This window comes from Microcaecilia unicolor, chromosome 1, assembly GCF_901765095.1.
Source record: "Microcaecilia unicolor chromosome 1, aMicUni1.1, whole genome shotgun sequence".
Taxonomy (NCBI): Eukaryota; Metazoa; Chordata; class Amphibia; order Gymnophiona; family Siphonopidae; genus Microcaecilia; species Microcaecilia unicolor.
In genome coordinates, this window is record NC_044031.1 from 211786293 (window position 1) to 211805745 (window position 19453).

The 19453-nt window shown below is 43.8% G+C and overlaps 1 protein-coding gene across 3 annotated transcripts in view; it reads right to left on the minus strand.

Moving 5' to 3' along the window:
* STARD3NL (STARD3 N-terminal like) overlaps positions 1 to 19453 on the minus strand; it is a 123009-nt gene that overhangs the window by 67650 nt on the left and 35906 nt on the right. For all 3 annotated transcript variants that reach the window (XM_030204002.1, XM_030203994.1, XM_030203987.1), the window contains exon 2: positions 6235 to 6531. In XM_030204002.1, coding sequence (XP_030059862.1) covers positions 6235 to 6459 — 225 coding nt within the window. In that variant the 5' untranslated portion in view covers positions 6460 to 6531. The remainder of the gene's footprint in view (positions 1 to 6234; positions 6532 to 19453) is intronic.

Genomic DNA, 19453 nt, shown 5'->3' on the forward strand with positions numbered 1-19453 from the left:
TCGGTCCATGGTGTTTCTGTCCATCTAGTTTGTTTTATGGTTAGGTTCTCATTAGTGGACAGTTTGTATGAGATGAGGTCGAGTATGTGACCCTTCGAGTGGGTTGTTTGCATATGTGGCCATGTAAGGTTACACAGATGAAGGAAGTCCTTGCAATCTCGTGCGTAGGTAGAGTTTGGGTCTTCAAGGTGAAGGTTAATGTCTCCTAGTACTAGTGTATTGGAGTTAGATATGTATATATTTGAAACAAAGTCCATGAAGTCCGCCTGGCTTTCATTCCAGTTACATGGTGGTCTGTAGAATAGGAAGCAATTTAGGTGGTCGATCAGGGTTTTTTATGGTGGATTCTGATTGAGGCTATTTCGAGGTGGGTTGTTATAGATTCCGCAGTGGTTTCAATCATGAGATGATCAGTACATGAGTGCTATGCTAAATCACTTTTAAAGTAGAGAAACATTATTCTGTACAACTATCATTTTATAAATCACAACTAAATCACCAAAACAACTTCACCAGTCATGTTTCAGTTCTCAGGATCTCTATCTAGGTAGGTAGGTAGGAAAAGCCTCAGATTTACCACAGGTACAATATTTTTTCAACCTGTTCAACATCCATCATAGGCTAAAAAACCTTCTGCCTTCCTGCATTTATTGAAATATATTCAATTTTTTTATTTTTTACTTTAAATTTCCTTCCATTTGTTGCAAATCTGTTTATTGAAAACATTACAAAATACAACACTAAAAGAACAGAACAAGTTTCACAGCCTGCAAGTCCAATCTCCCAACCGAACCCCCCCCCCCCCCCCCCCCCTCTTATGGCCAAATCCATAGACCGCTACTAAATGGACTTGGGAAAAATCCACAATTTCGGGAATAACTTGTATAAAATGTTTGTACGTTTGGGTAGCTTGCCAGGTGCCCTTGACCTGGATTGGCCATTGTCAGGGACAGGATGCTGGGCTCGATGGACCATTGGTCTTTTCCCAGTATGGCCTTACTTATTTACTTATGACACAATAAAAAGGAAGTTACATGTTCAATAATCTACTTCAAGCATCCAGAGAAAATGTGTTCAAAAAGCAAGTCCAAACATTTTGAAAGTGTAAGTCTTCAGAAGTTATATTCCGGAGAGCTAAATGCTCCAGCTGTAGAAGAGAGGACATTTGCATACACCATTGCTGCAACTTTGGAGCTGTAGGAGAAAGCCAACAAAGGAAAATGAGTTTTTTTCACCATAAATATTGACTTAGCTAAAAAAAAACCTCAAGCCACAAGGTACCGGAGAGGCAATGGTAGACTCATGAAAAAGTAGCAGTGGATCGTGATGAATTCTACAGGTCCAACTAATAGAAACTGACGTTAATAGCTTGTGCCAAAAAACATAAATGAAGTGACAACTCCAGAACATGTGTCCTATTGTCATTCATGGTGCTTGGCATTTTGGGCAAACAATCAAAAGTAGCTATGTGCACACAATAAGCTCTGTAAGGAGCAATATGTAGTCTTAATGCAAATTTGTATTGTAATTCCCAATGAGAGACATTGCTGGTTAGATGTCAGATACCCAGCACATATTATTGAAAATGAGAGGCCAAAAGATTTATAGTGAGATCAGTGCTCCAGGCAGTGGACAAGCAACCACAATCTAGTTCAATAACTGAATCTCTGATGGGCCAATGATGGAAAGACAAAGGAACACCTTTGCTCATAGCATATATGCTGAAGACAGCTCTTCTTGTACATCTTCACTCAAGGCTTCCCACGGCAAGCTATTTATGTAATGTCACAGTTGAATATAATATAGAGGTCCATATCTGACAATCCAAATTCCTGTTTTAAAGCAGAGAATGGTTTGATGTGGCCATCATCAGCAAGCACGTGAAACAAATAGGATATGCCTTTCTGCCACCATTGTTGGAAGGGTGAGGGACCATTCCTCGGTGGAAACGCCACGTTATTACAAATAGCCATAAGTGGTGTCACTTTAGCTGAGAAGTGATGAACGTTACAAATCCAGCGCCATACCACCTTAGCTGTAGGTAGTTAGTGAGTCTTGCAAAATGATGGGTACCCAACCTCCCAACATGTGTAGTAAACAGCTGAAATGAGTGTCCTCTGTCAGTTGGTTTTCCAAAGTAGGGACCGGAAAATCTGAGGTATTCCAGAATCAGTCATTTATGTGTCTTATTCCACAAGCTACAGTTAAATGCTGTAGGCCTAGAATGCCCAGACCTCCCCATTGTGATAGAGTTTGAATAATTGCAATGGGAAGACAGGCTCTCTTCTCTTGATACAAATATATCTCTGTAGTAAGCGAGTGAGTTTGTGTTCATCAGATCTTTTAAAACACAAAAGGGAGCATTTGGAATACAGTCAATGAGGTATCAGAATCATATTAGGGGGGAATGGGACTTATATACTGCCTTTCTGTGTTTTTTGCAACTACATTCAAAGCGGTTTACATATTATATACAGGTACTTATTTGTACCTGGGGCAATGAAGGGTTAAGTGACTTGCCCAGAGTCACAAGGAGCTGCAGTAAAAATCAAACCCAGTTCTCCAGGATCATAGTCAGCTGCACTAATCACTACACTACTCCTCCACTATAGGTGAATTTTCCCTAGAAGTGAGAGTGGTTATGCCCACCAGGCGTGCAAGTACTCCATAGTGCTCCTGAGTAGACTGCCCACATTCACTGCATACAGATGTGGTAAACTGACAGGAATTAGAACACTCAGATATTTAAGGGAATCCGTGACCCATGTTAGGGGGAATTCACCGGCCCATGATGTACAGGTATAATCTAACTCAGCACTTGTTCAGTAGGGAATTTTCTTCATTTGTAAGGTGAGTTAATCCTATCTTATCCAGAAAGGTCTGTACGTGTGAAGGATCTAGAGGGGCCCCTTCCGCATATAACCAAGTAAAGTAGTCTGTCAGTATCTTCGTTATCTGAACAGGTTCTGCAAACTTGCCCCTTATCATCTTTCATGGACGTAATTGTGCAAGGTCCTGTTCATGTTTTAACCACTCTACCAAGTAGTTTGCCGGGTTTGCTGCCATGTCTATAAAGACGGAATTTGTGAAAAAGCATAGATTGTGTCGTACGTTCATGGATAAACGTATTTAAGGGCATCTGCACCGCATGCAACCCATCCCTGGTGGTTCGACACAGAGTGTGGATGTAAACTTGTTTTGCCTTACAGCACTAGGATTCTAACTGCAAAATATTGACTGCTATTCTCATGTTGGGTGCAACAAGGATGGCGTATGCAACGCTGTACACATAATATGCAGGTATTTTCTTTGTCCCTAGAGGGCTCACAATCTAAGTTTTGGTACCTAGGGTAATAAAGGGTTAAGTGACTTGCCCAAGGTCACAAGGAGCAGCGGTGGGAATCGAACTCAGGTTGCAAGGATCAAAACCCACTGCACTAACCATTAGGCCACGTCAGACCATTGATCCAACACCTCCTCAGGACCTCTGGCTCACAGATGTCACAGAAGAAAATAAAGAACTAGTTATCAATATATAACCTAAGCGAGAATATGTGCCATGTGCCCTGGAGAGGTGTGTATAATCACGGGTACCTGGATGGAGGGAATGCCATGTGTCCACCAAGCCAAGAATTCTTTTAAAATATATCATATCCTTGTCGCCTGTTATCCCCTCTTTCTTGTGAAATGTGCAAGAGCAATCCAAAGTGGGGTCTAACACCCAGTTGAAGTCTCCCAATATTACTAACAGATGAGATTGATATGGGAGGCAGAGTTTGGTTAAATGATAATAAAATTTAGTGCCCTTATGAAAAGGGCCACAGAGTGCCAATAAGATCAGTTCACAGCCTTGTAGCCACAGTTTGAACAAGATATAGCGTCCCTCTTGGTCTTTGGATACAAGAGTTCTGCTTTACGGAATAATACAGCAACTCCTCCTCTTCTATTCCAAATCATTAAGGAGTGTCTCCTGGAGACACGCAATACCTGCTTTGTGTCTTTCCAAAGAGGTTAAAATTTTACTACATTTTGGTGGGGAGGTTATACCACATACATTCCGGGTAAAAATACGGCTAGTGGGCAGAGTCAATGACTAGAAAACATAACAAGTCTAATATAAGACCTTCAAAGAGAAAGACCCAGGCACCCAGCCTTGCCCAAATCTGAGAAGATTGAAAGTAAACATAAAATTTCTCCACTGCAGGAAATAGCATATAACATAATACAGTTTTGTATCACATTTAGAAATTAGAGGTGATCACCCCAAATATGTATGATGGTAATATCTGAGATTCAACCACTTCCCAACCTATCTCTGCCTAACCCACCCAATGCTACACCCAAAACCAGAAAACCCCAAAATAGAACAAAATATACCTACATTTCCTTCCCCAGTCAAGGAAAATGGAGAATCACATAGAGAATACAGGGAGTAATGCTCCACATGTTATGTAATGCTCTATGAGAGGCAGAATGTTAGCTCTATTATTAATCATCAAAATGATTATGCAAACACAATATTTCCAACCAATGTGGTACCTTAACCAACTCTATGGGACACATAGTAAATATAGAGACCACCTGATAAGCAGTCCTTCAAGAAGTGGAGTCATTGGTATTTAGTTGTTGGATGTATTTCTGTGCTTCAGCAACAGAAGTGTAGGATGTCCAGTGACCCTGTGAAAATATTTTAAGAGTGGCAGGGTAAATTAGCATAAAACAAATATTTTTCATGGCCAGTATAGAGCAGATAGGGTGAAATTTCTTCCTCCTGTGATCTTAAAGTGCCATAGAGAAATCTTGGAAAAGCTTAATAGAGGAGCCCTCATATTGTAACACATCTCGTCACTTTATGGCGATAATTAAGAATTCTTGCCACCACTGAATGAGGGTGAGCGCAATCCTTCGATGGTCTCACGATGCATATGGTCCAGAATTATGAGGCCCCTTTCCCCGGAAAGCACTGAGTTCTTTAGATAACCAGTCTTCCAAAAATGTAGGTAATGATCACTCTGGTACTTGTTCTGGAAGGCCGATAACACAAATGTTATTCCAGTACGAGCAGTTTTCAAGTTCATTTAAACATTCTTCTTGCGCCTGTAATGTTTGGTCAAGCCGCGTCACTCATGGTCTAGGGCGTGGGAGACATCTTTGAGTGCTGACACTCTCTCTTTTAAAGTCTCCAGATTGTGAAGTAAGAGACTCAATAAGTAACTGAATGTGAAGGCATGCACTTTGAATGTAGGTGTACAAATAGGTGGAGACTGGATAAGGCACACAGGCATATAAATTATAAATCTATAATTTACACATGTTCTTTAGAGCTCTAGGATTGAGCATTTACACTAACTTTAAGGTTGGTGTTAAGTGGTTGCACTTTAAAAATGTATGCGTTTGCCCTGCTATGCTGGTATTCTATAAAGAAAAGTAACATAAGTGACCTTTTATTACAATTACCCTTCAAAATGTCCAATCCATATTTCATTCAACCCATCTGGAATAAGTACAAAGATTTTCATAACCCAGACCAAGCAGGGGGATAAGCATTATGAACAAATTTTCCAAAAAATGACATTGATAGATTGAACCTATGATTAATTCTAGAATCAACACAGGACTGATTTTGAACTATATTACATTAAAAATAAAGACAATATTTTACTAGGAACAATACGACCACAGGAGGAGTGGCCTAGTGGTTAGGGTGGTGGACTTTGGTCCTGGGGAACTGAGGAACTGAGTTCAATTCCCACTTCAGGCACAGGCAGCTCCTTGGGACTGCGGGCAAGTCACTTAACCCTCCACTGCCCCATGTAAGCCACATTGAGCCTGCCATGAGTGGGAAAGCACAGGGTACAAATATAACAAAAATAAAAATCTAACCAGAACATAATCTCAACACTGGTATTAAAACTGGCACTTTTAAAGGATGTTAAACAGTAGTATCTGATAGAAGCCTTCGGCAGAATAATCATTGCAGAACTTTCCATATCATTTTTATGCCTTTCATCACAAAGCATCATGGTGATCGGTTGCCCCCAGATCTGTACCTTCTTCACAGCACATGCGGATATGGCTCAGTTGCAAGATATAACTGCAGAACCAATGACACAGCAACAGTAAAATGATAACAGATAAAGACCTGCACAGTTCATCCACTCTGTCACAGACAGCAAGCCCCCCCCCTCCCCCCCCCCAAGAACAAACAGAACTATATTTAGAAAGATGACTCACATTCAATTCTATGATCCATAGCAAGGTTACAAACAAGAGATCAAATGTGACAAACAAACAGAAAGTCCTTCTGACATCAGAGATGTCTTTCTTTTCTCTTCCCTCATAGGACTCAATCCTGGCCATCAGCTCTGCCTGGTTGATGGAATAGGCATCGTGTATGGACACACGAGAGCCCAGACTGCTACTCCGCACAATTCCACTGTCACCTGCCACCTGGTGCATATCGAGCCTTGTCACAGTAGCCCTTTCTCCGTTTCAGCATCACTAGCAGACAGACTCATGCAGGGAGGGTGCCTTAAACAACAGAGAAGAGAAAAATCATACACCAGACCCAGACTTGATATATTTGCAAACTCAAGGTCATCTAAATTATCTTGCGCCTCTTTGCAGGACAATGGTAAATGAAGCCTGTGATATATTTAAAAAAAAAAATTTAAAGATCTTTTTTAAAGTTGAAAAAACTGTTATATGGTTAAAAAAAACAAAGTTACACCAATTGGGAATATGATTTTTTTTCTAATTTGTATCAATTGCCCCATAATCAAACTAGTCAGTTCCTTTTGCATTAACTCAGAAATCACTGAACCCCTACGTTACCAGCTTTCTTTTCACATAGAACGACCAATCAGGAGTGACAAAGTTTGAAGCCCCATCTCTTCTTCCTATTCGGGGGGGGACCTGGGGGGGGGTTAAGGGGACGAGGGATCAGCATGGCTGGGGGGAGCAGGGCGAGAGGGACGGTTGGCAATTCCTGTGTCCGGGATACTATGGCCGCTTACAAGGTGTGAAAGATCCTTCCCTCCGCCCGAGGGTCTTCGGGATCTTGCCTCCACCCTGGCCACTCAGCCTCCCGGCCCACCACAGTCCACAGGGCAGGGCTCAAAGAAAATAAACTCCAAAAGGTAAAAGTCACCAAGCTCCTTTATTGTCAGGGATTCACAGTCCAGTAACTTTCACAAGGAATCCTGCAGCCCTTCAAAACAGTTGCTCCTGTTTTTCTCTCAGGGCCCAGGTACAGCAGAAACAAAAACACATCCCCTTCCAGCTGCTGCACAAATCAGTTGGAGCCCAAATTAACAGTCCCCACAGATAGGTTCCTCTGTAGTCCAACTTCACACCCCAAAAAGAATCCCTGTATCTTGTCCACCCCCACGGGGTTTCTGCAAACAGCTCAACACACACACTTTTGTGGGCCTCAGCCCACAAAAAGAAAAAAAAAAAAACACTGTAGCTTACTTTCCCCTCCCCCACACAAAAGAAGGTTTGTTTTCCCAACAGTTCAAAATCCACAGTGCTTAGTGCCTTAGCACTCCGTTCAGACACACAGTCTCTTCAAGGAACACAGCCTGAACTCTTTTGGGAAAGAGGAAAAGACCCCACCCTTTCTGGGTCACTCTATTACTTCACTGACCCTCCTCCCGCATGACCTTTCCCCTTTCCACTTTCAGCCCAGCTGTGACACCAAGAGTTCACCTGGCTTTTCAGTTTAGCTTTCAAGACATGAGCCCAGGCAGAAAGGTCCATGGGTTCCTCAGAGCCTACCTCCTGCTCTTTCTCTCCCCCAGCTTGCCAGTCCATGGGCTCATTCTCCTCCAATCTGGGCAGCTGTTCCTCTCTTACTCGATTATGTTCCAGGTGCCCCTCCCTTGCCTTGTCAGAGCCTCCTCCCGGGGCATGCTGGGGCCAATAATCCCTATACCAGGGTTTTCCCCAGGGATGCTGGGAAATGTAGTCCCTCTCCCACCTCCATTTTCTAGGGGGCACTACCTTTTCCCTTCTCTCTCTCTCTCCCCGAGGAATGATTAAAGTTAAGGCTCTGCTCTGTCTCCCTCGGCTCTTGAGCCTCCTTCCTTCTCCCCCCCCTCCACTTCCATCTGTTCAAAACCCTTATCCTCCCCTTCACAAAGGGTAGAAAAGCAGTTTCTCTGTGTGTCTTCGGGGGGGGGGGGGGGGGGGGGAGTTGGCTGGGACGCCGCCCCTGGGAGGGTGTTACCTACCTTTACTCTCTCTGTCACTCTTGTGTTTGAATGGAATGATGGGTAGTGTTCGGGTGGCCACTTTAAACATTGACGGCATAAATTCGCCGGTCAAATGTACAAAAATACTTAGCTATAGCAGACGCATGAAGGTAGATGTTTTGCTCCTCCAGGAGACGCATCTCTCCCATTCAGAACATGTGAAACTAAAAAAAGAATTGGGTTGGCGAGTTGGCTTTTGCCTCCTATAATAATAGACAAAGGGGAGTGGCTATTCTCATTCATAAGTCCCTTGACTGCAATAAACAGAGTAATACAAGATCCTGAGGGGAGGTTTGTAATTTGGCTGGGAGCAATTCAAGGAAAAGGGTGGCTCAGTGCTCAATCTACGCCCCAAATGTGTACTCCCACAAATTTTTCTCTGACGTTCTGGCAGCCCTGGCCACGCTGATCGAGTATAAGCTGGTAGTGGGGGGAGACTTTAACATCACTGCAGACTCACTCATTGACTGCAGCCCTCCCAAACCTAGGATGAAAGGGGCTAAAGGAAAAAGGTGTAAATTTTCTGATGCATGAGTTGGGCTTGCTGGATGCCTGGCGTGTCCTCAACCCTGATGTTCATAACTATACATTTTATTCACATGTTCATAAGGTATATGCCCGATTGGATTATGTATTGCTGTCTCCAGTGCGGGCGGCAGGCACAGATGCGGGGGCGACATCAGTTCATAATCTGGTATGGGTGGATGTGGGACTGTTCCAGGGGTCGGGTGCTGCTGGCTGGCAGATGAATCCTACACTATATCAAGATCCTGGCTTTCGTGAGTATTTAGTGGAAGAGTCGCGGAGTTTCCTAACAGATAACTAAGTTGGAGAGGTGGACCCCATAATGTTTTGGGAGGCTGGCAAGGCGGTGATGAGGGGGAAAATCATTGCATACACCAGTCGTACCCATAGGGAGCAAGATGAAGAAGCTTATTAAGTTACTAAGACAGCTTCAGGAGGCTCGAGCCTCGGCGTTGAGAGGAGGCCCCCAGGGCAATAGGGATACATATTGGAAGGTCAAGAGGCAACTCAATGAGGTGTTAAACCAGAGGGCACTACTGGATGTTCAGCTTTATAAATATAACCTGCATCGGTGGGGGAACAAGGCGGGTAAATTGCTGGCAAAAATGGTCAAAAGTAGAGCTGCCAAAAAATTAATAACATGTATTAGGACCCGATCTGGGACTGTGCTCTACAAGGGAAAGGGAAATGGGACTTGATATATTGCCTTTCTGAGGTTTTTGCAACTACATTCAAAGCAGTTTACATATATTCAGGTACTTATTTTGTACCAGGGGCAATGGAGGGTTAAGTGACTTGCCCAGAGTCACAAGGAGCTGCATTGGGAATCAAACTCAGTTCCCCAGGATCAAAGTCCACTGCACTAACCACTAGGTTACTCTTCCACACAAGGGAGAGGATATTCAGAAAGCTTTTGTTGATTTCTACCAGTCACTATACGATTCTGGCCAATGTGATGTGCAGCAGCGGGAGGCCTTTTTTGCGGGCCTCCACATGCCGGCGTTGTCATCGAAGCAGCTGGAAAGCCTAAATGCATCTTTTCAGGGAGCTGAGATCCAACAAGCCATAAAGAAACTAAAGTTGGCAAAGGCACCTGGGCCAGATGGATTGGAGGCTGAATTTTATAAGATTCTGGGGATTCAGTTAATTGGCCCCTTTGCGGATCTGTGCCAGGCACTGTGCAGTCCCAACCAACAGACTGGGTATTTGACACACACCACTATAGTGTGTTGCCGAAATGTGGGCGGAACGAGGAGCAGGGCTCATATTGACCTATATCTCTGTTAAACCAAGACATTAAGATCTTTGCTTGTATACTGGTCGCTAGACTGGGCGGGGTATTACCCTGCTTGGTCCATGGGGATCAAACGAGCTTTGTATCTGGCAGGATACACTTCCACTAACATCTTGCGTGCATTGAGGGCCATATATGTGAAAAAGGGTCAACTAGGAGATGCAATTATCACCAGCCTAGATTCCGAAAAGGCGTTTGACAAAGTTCTGTGGGATTATTTGTTTTGGATTCTACCCAGATTTGGTATTTTTGGGGAGTTTTTATCGGGTGTCAGGGCATTGTATAGAAAGCCCACAGCGCAGATTTTGATTAAAAGAAGCCTCACTGAAAAGTTTAGCCTGGAACGGGGAATGCAGCAGGGGTGTCCCCTTTCTCTTATGTTATTTGTCCTTGCGCTGGAACCGCTGGCCTGCAAGATTCGCCAAGAAACAGAGGTGGAAGGTATTCGGGTAGGGTCACAAGAATACAAGATCAATCTCTTCGCAGATGACATGCTGATTTTTTGGGAACAGGCGTCCCGGGGGATTCCTGTCTTGATGAACTTAATACAAAGGTTTAACAGTTTCTCGGGGCTCATAATCAATTTTAACAAGTCAGAGGCCATGGCACTTTCGATAAATTGTGGTTGCAAACACTGGTCTGACTTTCCTTTTGCCTGGTCTACAGGGCCCTTGAAATATTTAGGGGTTTATCTTCACCCAGAAACGGGTATTATGTATAAGAAAAATGTGCAGGACAAGTTAGAGACTATTAGAGCCCTATGTCACCGCTGGCGAGATCTTCCTCTCTCTTTCCTAGGTCGAGTGGCTTTGGTTAAGATGGTTCTTCTCCCCAAGATATTGTACCCCTTGCAGATGATGCCCCTGTGGGTCCTTCACAGGGATGAACTAGCATACCGGGGGACAAGATCTTCCTTTGTGTAGGGGGCGCGCAGAGCAAGGATAGGTTATAACAAACTTATTAGGGATTGCAGTATAGGGGGGGTGGGTTTACCTGACCTTCGCCTGTACAATGTGGCAGCGGCATTGAGGTGAATGCATGAGCTTCACACAGGACAATTTAAATTCGCATCTGAGGGTGTATGGGAGAGCACGGACATATCTATTTCTGTGTTTAATGCTTTCCATTGCAGGAACAAGAAAGCTTATGTTTCGCCCCTCGTGCGCCCATTGAAGAAGGCATGGGATTGGTGGAGAACCAGAATAGGGGGAGCGAAAGGAGCATCGCCATTTTTGGAGATCTTGCGGAACCCCAATTTTGCTGCTAGCCAGCCTGGGTCTCCTTTTAGGTGTTGGTTGGAAGGGGGCTGCAGGTATATGGGGCAAATGTTGGTACTGGGACAGGGACAGTGCCCTACCTTTTCGCAATGTCTGGCTGCCTGGAACATACCACAAAGATACTTTTATTCTTTCCTACAACTCAGACATTATCTAGCCATCTAGCCTCTCTGAAGGGGCGGGATGGTAGCCTTGCTTCTTTTATGGCTTTAGACAACATGTTTTTGCAAGTGCCTGCCACCCAGAACTTGCTCTCCCTCTGGTATAGAACGGGGAGGGAGCACAGACCTTCCCCTTTTTTCCGGCAACAGGCGATGGAGTGGAGTGCACGTTTGGGGGTGGAGGTCTCAGACCAGGAATTGTCCCGGTGCTTTGGCCTAGCTTTTTGGGTCACGCCTAATGAGATCCAGTATAAAATACTACATAATGCTTACATCACTAAAAGTAGGGGTAAATCCATGGGCCTGTGGATGACTGATGTGTGTGATAGGTGTAGTGCGGGGCGCGGGTCCATAGTCCATCAATTTCTGGAATGTGTCATGCTCAGGGATAATTGGCCCAAAGTTTTGGTGGTTTTGGAGGATGTTTTGGCAGGCTCCTATGAATGGTCTTATGGGACTCTGCTGATGGGCTCTGATATTGAGTTGCAGGGTCAGGGTTTTAACAGAAACCAGTGTAAATATGTTTTGCTAGCGTTACTCTTGGCCAAGAAGGTAATACTGCAGAACTGGATGAGCCAACTCGCCCCGCCCATAGAACAATGGTATGGCCATACGCGCCAGATGGCGGACTGGGAGGACCGGAGGAATGCCACTTTGGCCCGAAGGTCATCCCGAGAATATAGTGGCTTATGGAAGCGGTTTGGAGCGATTAACTGCTGCGCCTGCTGCCACTACTTCTACTTCTATTGTATAATTACCAGACACAGGGAGGGAGGGATCTTTGGGTTTCTGTCTGTAATTTCTTATTAGCTAAAAGACTGGTAGAGCACCGAGCTCGGCTGGGTGATAATGTTTGATGGTGTTAAAGTTTATGATGATGCTCTGTTAATGTTCCACACTTTATAGCTTGCTAAGAATGTGAACGGGCTCTGTAAAAAAAAAAAAATCTGTTTATGAGCTAAACTAAGAAGATGGAAAAACATGGGTCACTACTACACAACTACTCAAGGACTAAGAGCACATGAGACAAACATTACCCAGGCCAAGCTGCCTCGCTGTTAAAGCCTTCTATAAACAAGCTATGTCCTCTAGACTGGTCAATGATTGACAGATTTGTCTCTTACACAAGTGTTGGATAATAAAATAAGAGGGGGAAAAAATTGAGTTTGTGTCCACTACTCCATCCTTTCTACCCTTCCCTGTCCCCTAGTACTCACTTCTTGTCCCTATCACCCTCCCTCACTTTTTCTCTCTCTTCCACCTACCATGCACTCTTCTTTCCCTGGTAACCGATTTTTTTTTTACCCTTCTTCCCTTATTCTTCCTTCTCTAACCCAACCCCTTCTCATATGCTCTGCCTTCTCCTTTCTAGTCCTACCCATTCTCTTATGCCTTAACCCCTCTTTAACCCCACTTCCTTACCCACTCATTTCCTTCCCTGCCGCTACCTCTCTCTCCTTACCATCAGGACCCCAGAGATTCCTACAAGCTCACCTATCCTACTGCTCTGCCCACTCTTTGACAGAAGTAAAGCACTATGCATCTTTTTGTACATGCACATACAAACACATGCCTATGGATGGATGGAAAGACAGACAAACTCTCCCCAAAGGGCACTATTGCTTATGTGAATCTTGCTCAATAAGAGTGTTTATTTTTTCAGACCAATGATAAGAGAAAGTTTTTAAATGGCTGTGAATGGGATATCTGTTCAAGGTCATTTCCCCCTTATTATATTATGCTATATAAAAGTTTGATTTCTTAGTTAAAATGTAAAACAGTTAAACATAAGAATTATTTTTCTACATCAATAAGAGAAACCCTAATGACAATACATTTCTCAATCTTTAAAAGCCAGTATGAAGAGTTTGGAGAAAAAAAACTGCCATCATAGACATCCTCATGGGTCCATCACTGCCACTTGACATGCTGGGGGCCCACCTGACTTTCATCCAACCTGCATGTGTAAACACCTGAGTGTTATGACAGACTGAGAATCCCCTGCTCTATCTGTCCCCCGCTAAGCTTTTCCATCTGATCTTACAAAACTACAATGCTAGAAGGAGAAAAGGCACCAGATATCTTCTAGCCTCAGTGATCAAATGGAAAGAGTTGAAAATGATCCTAATGAGCCTTGGGAGAGATAAATAAGTACATCAAGTAAATAAAAATGAATGAGATGTGTACAGCTGTATTTAAATTTGATCTCTTGATACCACTTTTTCTATTATTCTAGAAATTTTATTTTAAGTGGGCTTTTTTTGACAAGCAATGATTTAAAATTCAGGTGTTTTGTAAACCGATGAAATATTTTAATTGAAAAAATAAAAATATTCAACTCCAGATAATCTGATCCCTTGTTCAACGTGCTAAACAATTATTTCTCTTCGGTGTTCACAGAGAAAAATCCTGGAGAAGGACCGCGTTTGGCTGCCAAGGGAACGTCTGGGAATGGAGTGGATACTGTGCCGTTTACGGAAGAGTTTATAAACAGCTCGAGAATATGAAGGTGGACAAAGCTATGGCACCAGATGGGATACATCCCAGGATACTGAGGGAGCTCAGGGAGGTCCTGGCGGGACCTCTTAAAGATTTATTTAATAGATCTTTAGAGACGGGAGAGGTTCTGCGAGATTGGAGACGAGTGGATGTGGTCTCTCTTCACAAAAGTGGAGACAGGGAAGAAGTGGGAAACTACAGACCGGTAAGTCTCGTATCAGTGGTAGGAAAAATAAATGAGTTGCTGCTGAAAGAAAGGCTAACAAGATATGGCCTCCAAAACTGAACACAATACTCCAAGTGGGGCCTCACCAACGACTTGTAGAGGGGCATCAACACCTCCTTTCTTCTGCTGGTTATGCCCCTCTCTATGCAGCCTTGCATCCTTCTGGCCATGGCCGTCGCCTTGTCGCATTGTTTCTTCACCTTTAGATCCTCAGACACCAACACCCCAAGGTCTCTCTCCCGAGTCGAGCTTACTAATCTCTCCCCTCCTATTTGGTATCTTTCTTTCGGGTTTCTGCACCCCAAGTGCATCACTCTACACTTCTTGGCATTAAATTCTTAGGTGGGTGAAGTATAATAAGATTTGATATTGGTCTGAAAAGCGGCTAGGTACAAACACAGCTCACAAGACATTCCCCTGAGGACGCACAATGCGAAACATACCGAGCATGTAGGGAACCGGGAACCAGAAACATCGGTCAGCATTGGAAGAGTTGAATTCCAGTCCCACACTAATGGGAATAGTGGACTATTGGTTTTAACTTCACTTTGGATGGGGATTCCCACAGGACATCGCTAAACTTGAACATTTTTGTAGCTTTTCTTTGCACCGCTTCCAGTCTTTTTACATCTTTAGCAAGATAGGTCTGCTTGTGTGGATTCAATAATGTACTACAGGAGTTTTTGAAGCTGGCGAGTCTCTCTTACCTGCTGCATACAAAACAATTGTTCTTATTTATAAAAGAGATTGATTATTTTCACCTAAAAAGTGTAATGTTTTTCAGTCTAGGCAGCGTTAACTAGTTTTCCCTTTTCTTTACCCCTACATTTCTCTGCTCCCCACTCCTAGGACATATTCAGTTGGGTATTTGAAATGACTTCTAGGCTGGGGGCCATGTAGTGCTGAGAACCAAGACATTACTATCCTACAATAGCCACAACTCCCTCCTCAACACCCCTCCTAGAAGGCAGGACTACGGGGCACAGGAAACTACCAAGGGGTCAAAAGCCTTCCCTACTCCATTCTCTTAGCCACAGATTCCTCCAGTGCTCTGAACCCTACAGGCATCTGGAGCAATAGGTTTGCAGTATCTTAAGGGAATGCCTACCTGAGCAGCATATCAAAGCCACTCTGGGGCTTCAAATGGGGAGGGGGGAATGTCCTGCCAGAGTCTGCTTCGGCCTCGCTCGAAAAGCCAGATGTCATCCACTTCTGGAGATAAAGCAATACTAAATAGCTTCCCTGCTGCACCAGCATATATATAGGAAAGGCAAGCCATCTTCACCTGCTGGGAGGATGGCATATCCCCAGTGGTCTGCACTGATCTGGCAAGGATGATAGAGAAATCATCCTTTGAAATCTGACAGTGAGAATTCAAGATTCGATATACTATCACACTTGGTTTCATTTTATTGTTCTGTCCAACAGAATGCTTTGGTACTGCTCCACTCTAACCTCTCTGCCTTCTTCCCCTCACAGCAGACGCAACACAGGATATATATACACACACAAATTCTACAAGCCATTCTTCACATGCTTTCCCCACTTTTTAAAATGTGAAATCTACTTGCTCTATACTGTTGCATAACCATCAGATGAATGGCTCCGAGACCCTAAAAGCTCACACACAAATCTAAAATGGACTACACATTCCCGAGCACCAAAACAAAAAGCACTCCTGTCCACATGCCCCTCACCCTGCCAATTTATGCGGTAAATTGTAAATGTGAGATGTTAAAACTGGGCAATAAAACTGGATGACAGTGTGTGTTGCCTCTTTTCATTTTGGACTCATGTCTTCTTCAGCCTGGGTCAGCTGGGGATATAGTGAAGACAGCTTTCAGAGACCTTGCTCAGGGGAAGAAAGTCACAGTGTGACTCCATGACACCATGGCAAAGAGTTCCAGGAAGAACTCTGCTGCATGACATCAGCATCAGAACCCCTGCAGAAATGACTGGGTTAGGAAGAGGTCTATTAAAAAAATAGAGGAAGCAGCCCTGCATAGTAACTTCTCAGTAAAGGCTCAGCGCACCAGGATGCGAATGAACTGCAGGAAAAGGAGACAGTAGAAACAAAAAAAAAAACCATAGTTCCAAACTTAAATTTGTCTTTTCTTTTTTTTCCCTCCCTGTCCTCTGATCAAACACAGGCTAACTGCTGCACTCAACTTGATAAACAATTCTAAAAGGCAGGCCAAAAAATACACATAAGATGATGTATTAGTCCACACTGTTTAAGTAGCACCTCTTACGGGCACGCGCATGCAATTCTTCTCCCTGTGGACAATAACTGGCTTGGGTTTTCAGGCTATCCCTTATGAATATGCATGAGATATTTCACACACAACTGAAGAAGTGTGTATGCAAACCTCTTATGCATATTCATTAGGAAAAAACCCAAGCAAACTGATGTGTATGAGGACTGAAGTTTGCCCGTAAGAGAAAAGATCCACTAGGTCTTCAATGCATTTCCATGCACGCGTTGCTTCTTCACAAGCTCCAGAGTCACATCAAGAATACACATCTCTTTATACAAATACCTAAGATCAAAAAATGCCCAGCCAGCAATATCCTAAACACTCTAAGCCAAACCACCTCTACTCTTCCCCCCCTTCTTCATGACTTGAGTAGAAGGTTCACTGATCATTATTTGCGCTAAGCCAAGCCGTAATTCTCCCCATTTTTTAAATTATTTTATTGAGTATAAGGTCAGCAAGAAAACATTTACACCCATACTTCACAAATGTGTTGAGTCAAAACAATCAGGAGCTCAGACTGTAAAACTTTGTGACACAATACTGAAAGCACAATATGCATTGTGAAGTCAATATAATGGGACAGGTTAGGTTAGAAACAAGACTAGGATGGTATATGTCAGCTAATTCACAATAAGGAAATATTCAAAGGACTACAACACAAAAGAGCTGTCACACAAAACATTAAAACAACACAGGTGCAAATAAAATCACTGATACCTCAGTCAAACATCTCTCCCAGTTTTAGAAAGCAAAGTCACCAGCAAGGCTCTTACGATTCAAAAGGTGAGAACAAGGATAGCTAAAGGAGGCAGTGCGTCACTGAGGACACTCAGGAACCAACACAAAGGGCCAATCAAAAATGTGTATTAAAAAAAAAGACAATTCTTTAATTTATATATAAATACATTCAACATAAATGAAACTGTCACCTCACTTAAAAAAAAAAAAAAAAAAACTGAAATTGTTTCAAAGACCAGTCAAAGAGAGGGTCCAAAAGTACACAAAGTGAAGTAGAATGAAAAAAAAGCACAACAGGGCCTCAATGGTACAATCTTTAATGGAAAAGGGCCAGACACGGGCCTTGTTTCGGCGCCCAACTGCGCCTACCTCAGGGGTCGAACTGCAATAGGTCTTATCAAGCTGCAATTTTCTAGCCAAATGTACCAAAATCCTTTCAATCGTGGCACAGTTCTTCTGAAAAAAAAAAAAACGCCAAACAAAAAAAACAAAATGTTTGGAAAAGTGAGACACACTAAATGTGTGTCCAACATGACCACCATACTGCATAATTAAAACACACACTGACAATTCAATCTGCAACATCAGCTAGCTCAGGGTTTCCAGTCAGTGTGCCATCAGTGCAAATCCACAATTTTGTGACTAACTTTAGGCGCAAAGCACTTATGCCATGGCAAAGGCTGGAGTAAGTGCTCGCTCCTACCTGTTGGCAGTTAGGCGTGTAACTTCTAGTGTTCTATAACCTGCGCACTGAACTGCAACGCCCCTGCCACATGCATGCCCCTCTAGAAGTTGCACGCGATGGTCACTATTCTAGAAGTTGTGCATGCAAATTCTAAGGGGAATTTGGGCGTGCAATTGTTAATTTAATGATTGGCTGTTAACTGGAGTTAAGCTGTGTGCATAACTGACTTTATTCTATAAGCTGCAAGTGCAAATTTACACATTAAGCATAACATTTGAGAGCACTAGTTTACAGAATTAGGGGGGGGGGGGGAGTATGTGCATAAATGTGTGTCCCCAGCCATGCATCAGATAGATTCTGCCCGTGTACGCCTACCTGCAAGCAAACCACACGCTATGAGTGATAGCATAGTTACAGAATAGAAATTAGGCACACTTTGGCATTTACCAACATATGTACATACATACATGCAACTGGTGTGCAACCGTTCACACTTACCTTATAGAAATTACCCCGTTTGTGCTGTAGGTGTAAACCTTGTCCTCACTCTGCTTACTCTCCACCTTTATATTTATTTATGTTTATTAAATTTGATATTGTAACCAGGTCCCCCTTCCAGGTGGGAGCCAGGGTGGACCCTGCTTAGCTTTCACTGGCTTCCGTCTGCTTTCCTAGCCAGCCACCGCACTTTCACTTGCTCTCCCTCTCCACCTTGCCAGCTGCTGAGAAAATCAGTCCCACTCCAGCAGAAAGAGCAATCCAAGTTCTTTATTGTTACAGATGTCAGCCTTGTCTAAACACCTCCAATTATCAGCAAACTTTAATCCATTTTCAATTACAGGCTTTTGTTTTAAATTCTCTCTCCCCAAACCTCCAGCCACACTATCTTCACCGCAGATAGTTTTGGAGATTTAGCTGGAACCACCTCCTCTCTCACCTCTTACAGTTTAAGTTCCCCCAAAATGCACATGCCTTTCTGTCTTAAAGCCCTTCCCCCCCTTCCACAGCACTACCTCTTGGGAACAGCCAATATGGTAGCAAGTTGTGCTTTCCAGTTGCTCCCCCACTGCTTTGCTCCCAGCTTCCCCCAACTCCACAACCGGGGCAATGCTGAGGCCACAAAAGCTCTCACTCTGTCTGCACGGGTTAGAGCCAAACCACCCACCTCCATACATTCCCCCTTACCTTCTCCTTCTACCTCTGCTTTATTCCACTCCATCTCCTCCTCCTCCCCAAGCTCCACCAGCTGTTCCCCATCTCCCGGATCAGACCTCATCTCCCAATCAGTCATTCCACCCTCCCCCTCCTGAGAGTTCAGCTGACCCTGCACTGGCTTCTGGGGAGTGTAGTTTTTCTCCTGCATTACAGCTTTCCCTGGCAGTTTGATCCCTAGAGGGCGCCCTGCTCTCCTAGCTGGGCTGAATGACCGGGGATGATGCCGGCTGAAAGAACCACTATCCCCTCTCCCTCGTACCAGCCCTCCAGAGTGCTCACACACCCCCCGGCTCAAACGATTGCCAGTCTTCTCCTGTCCT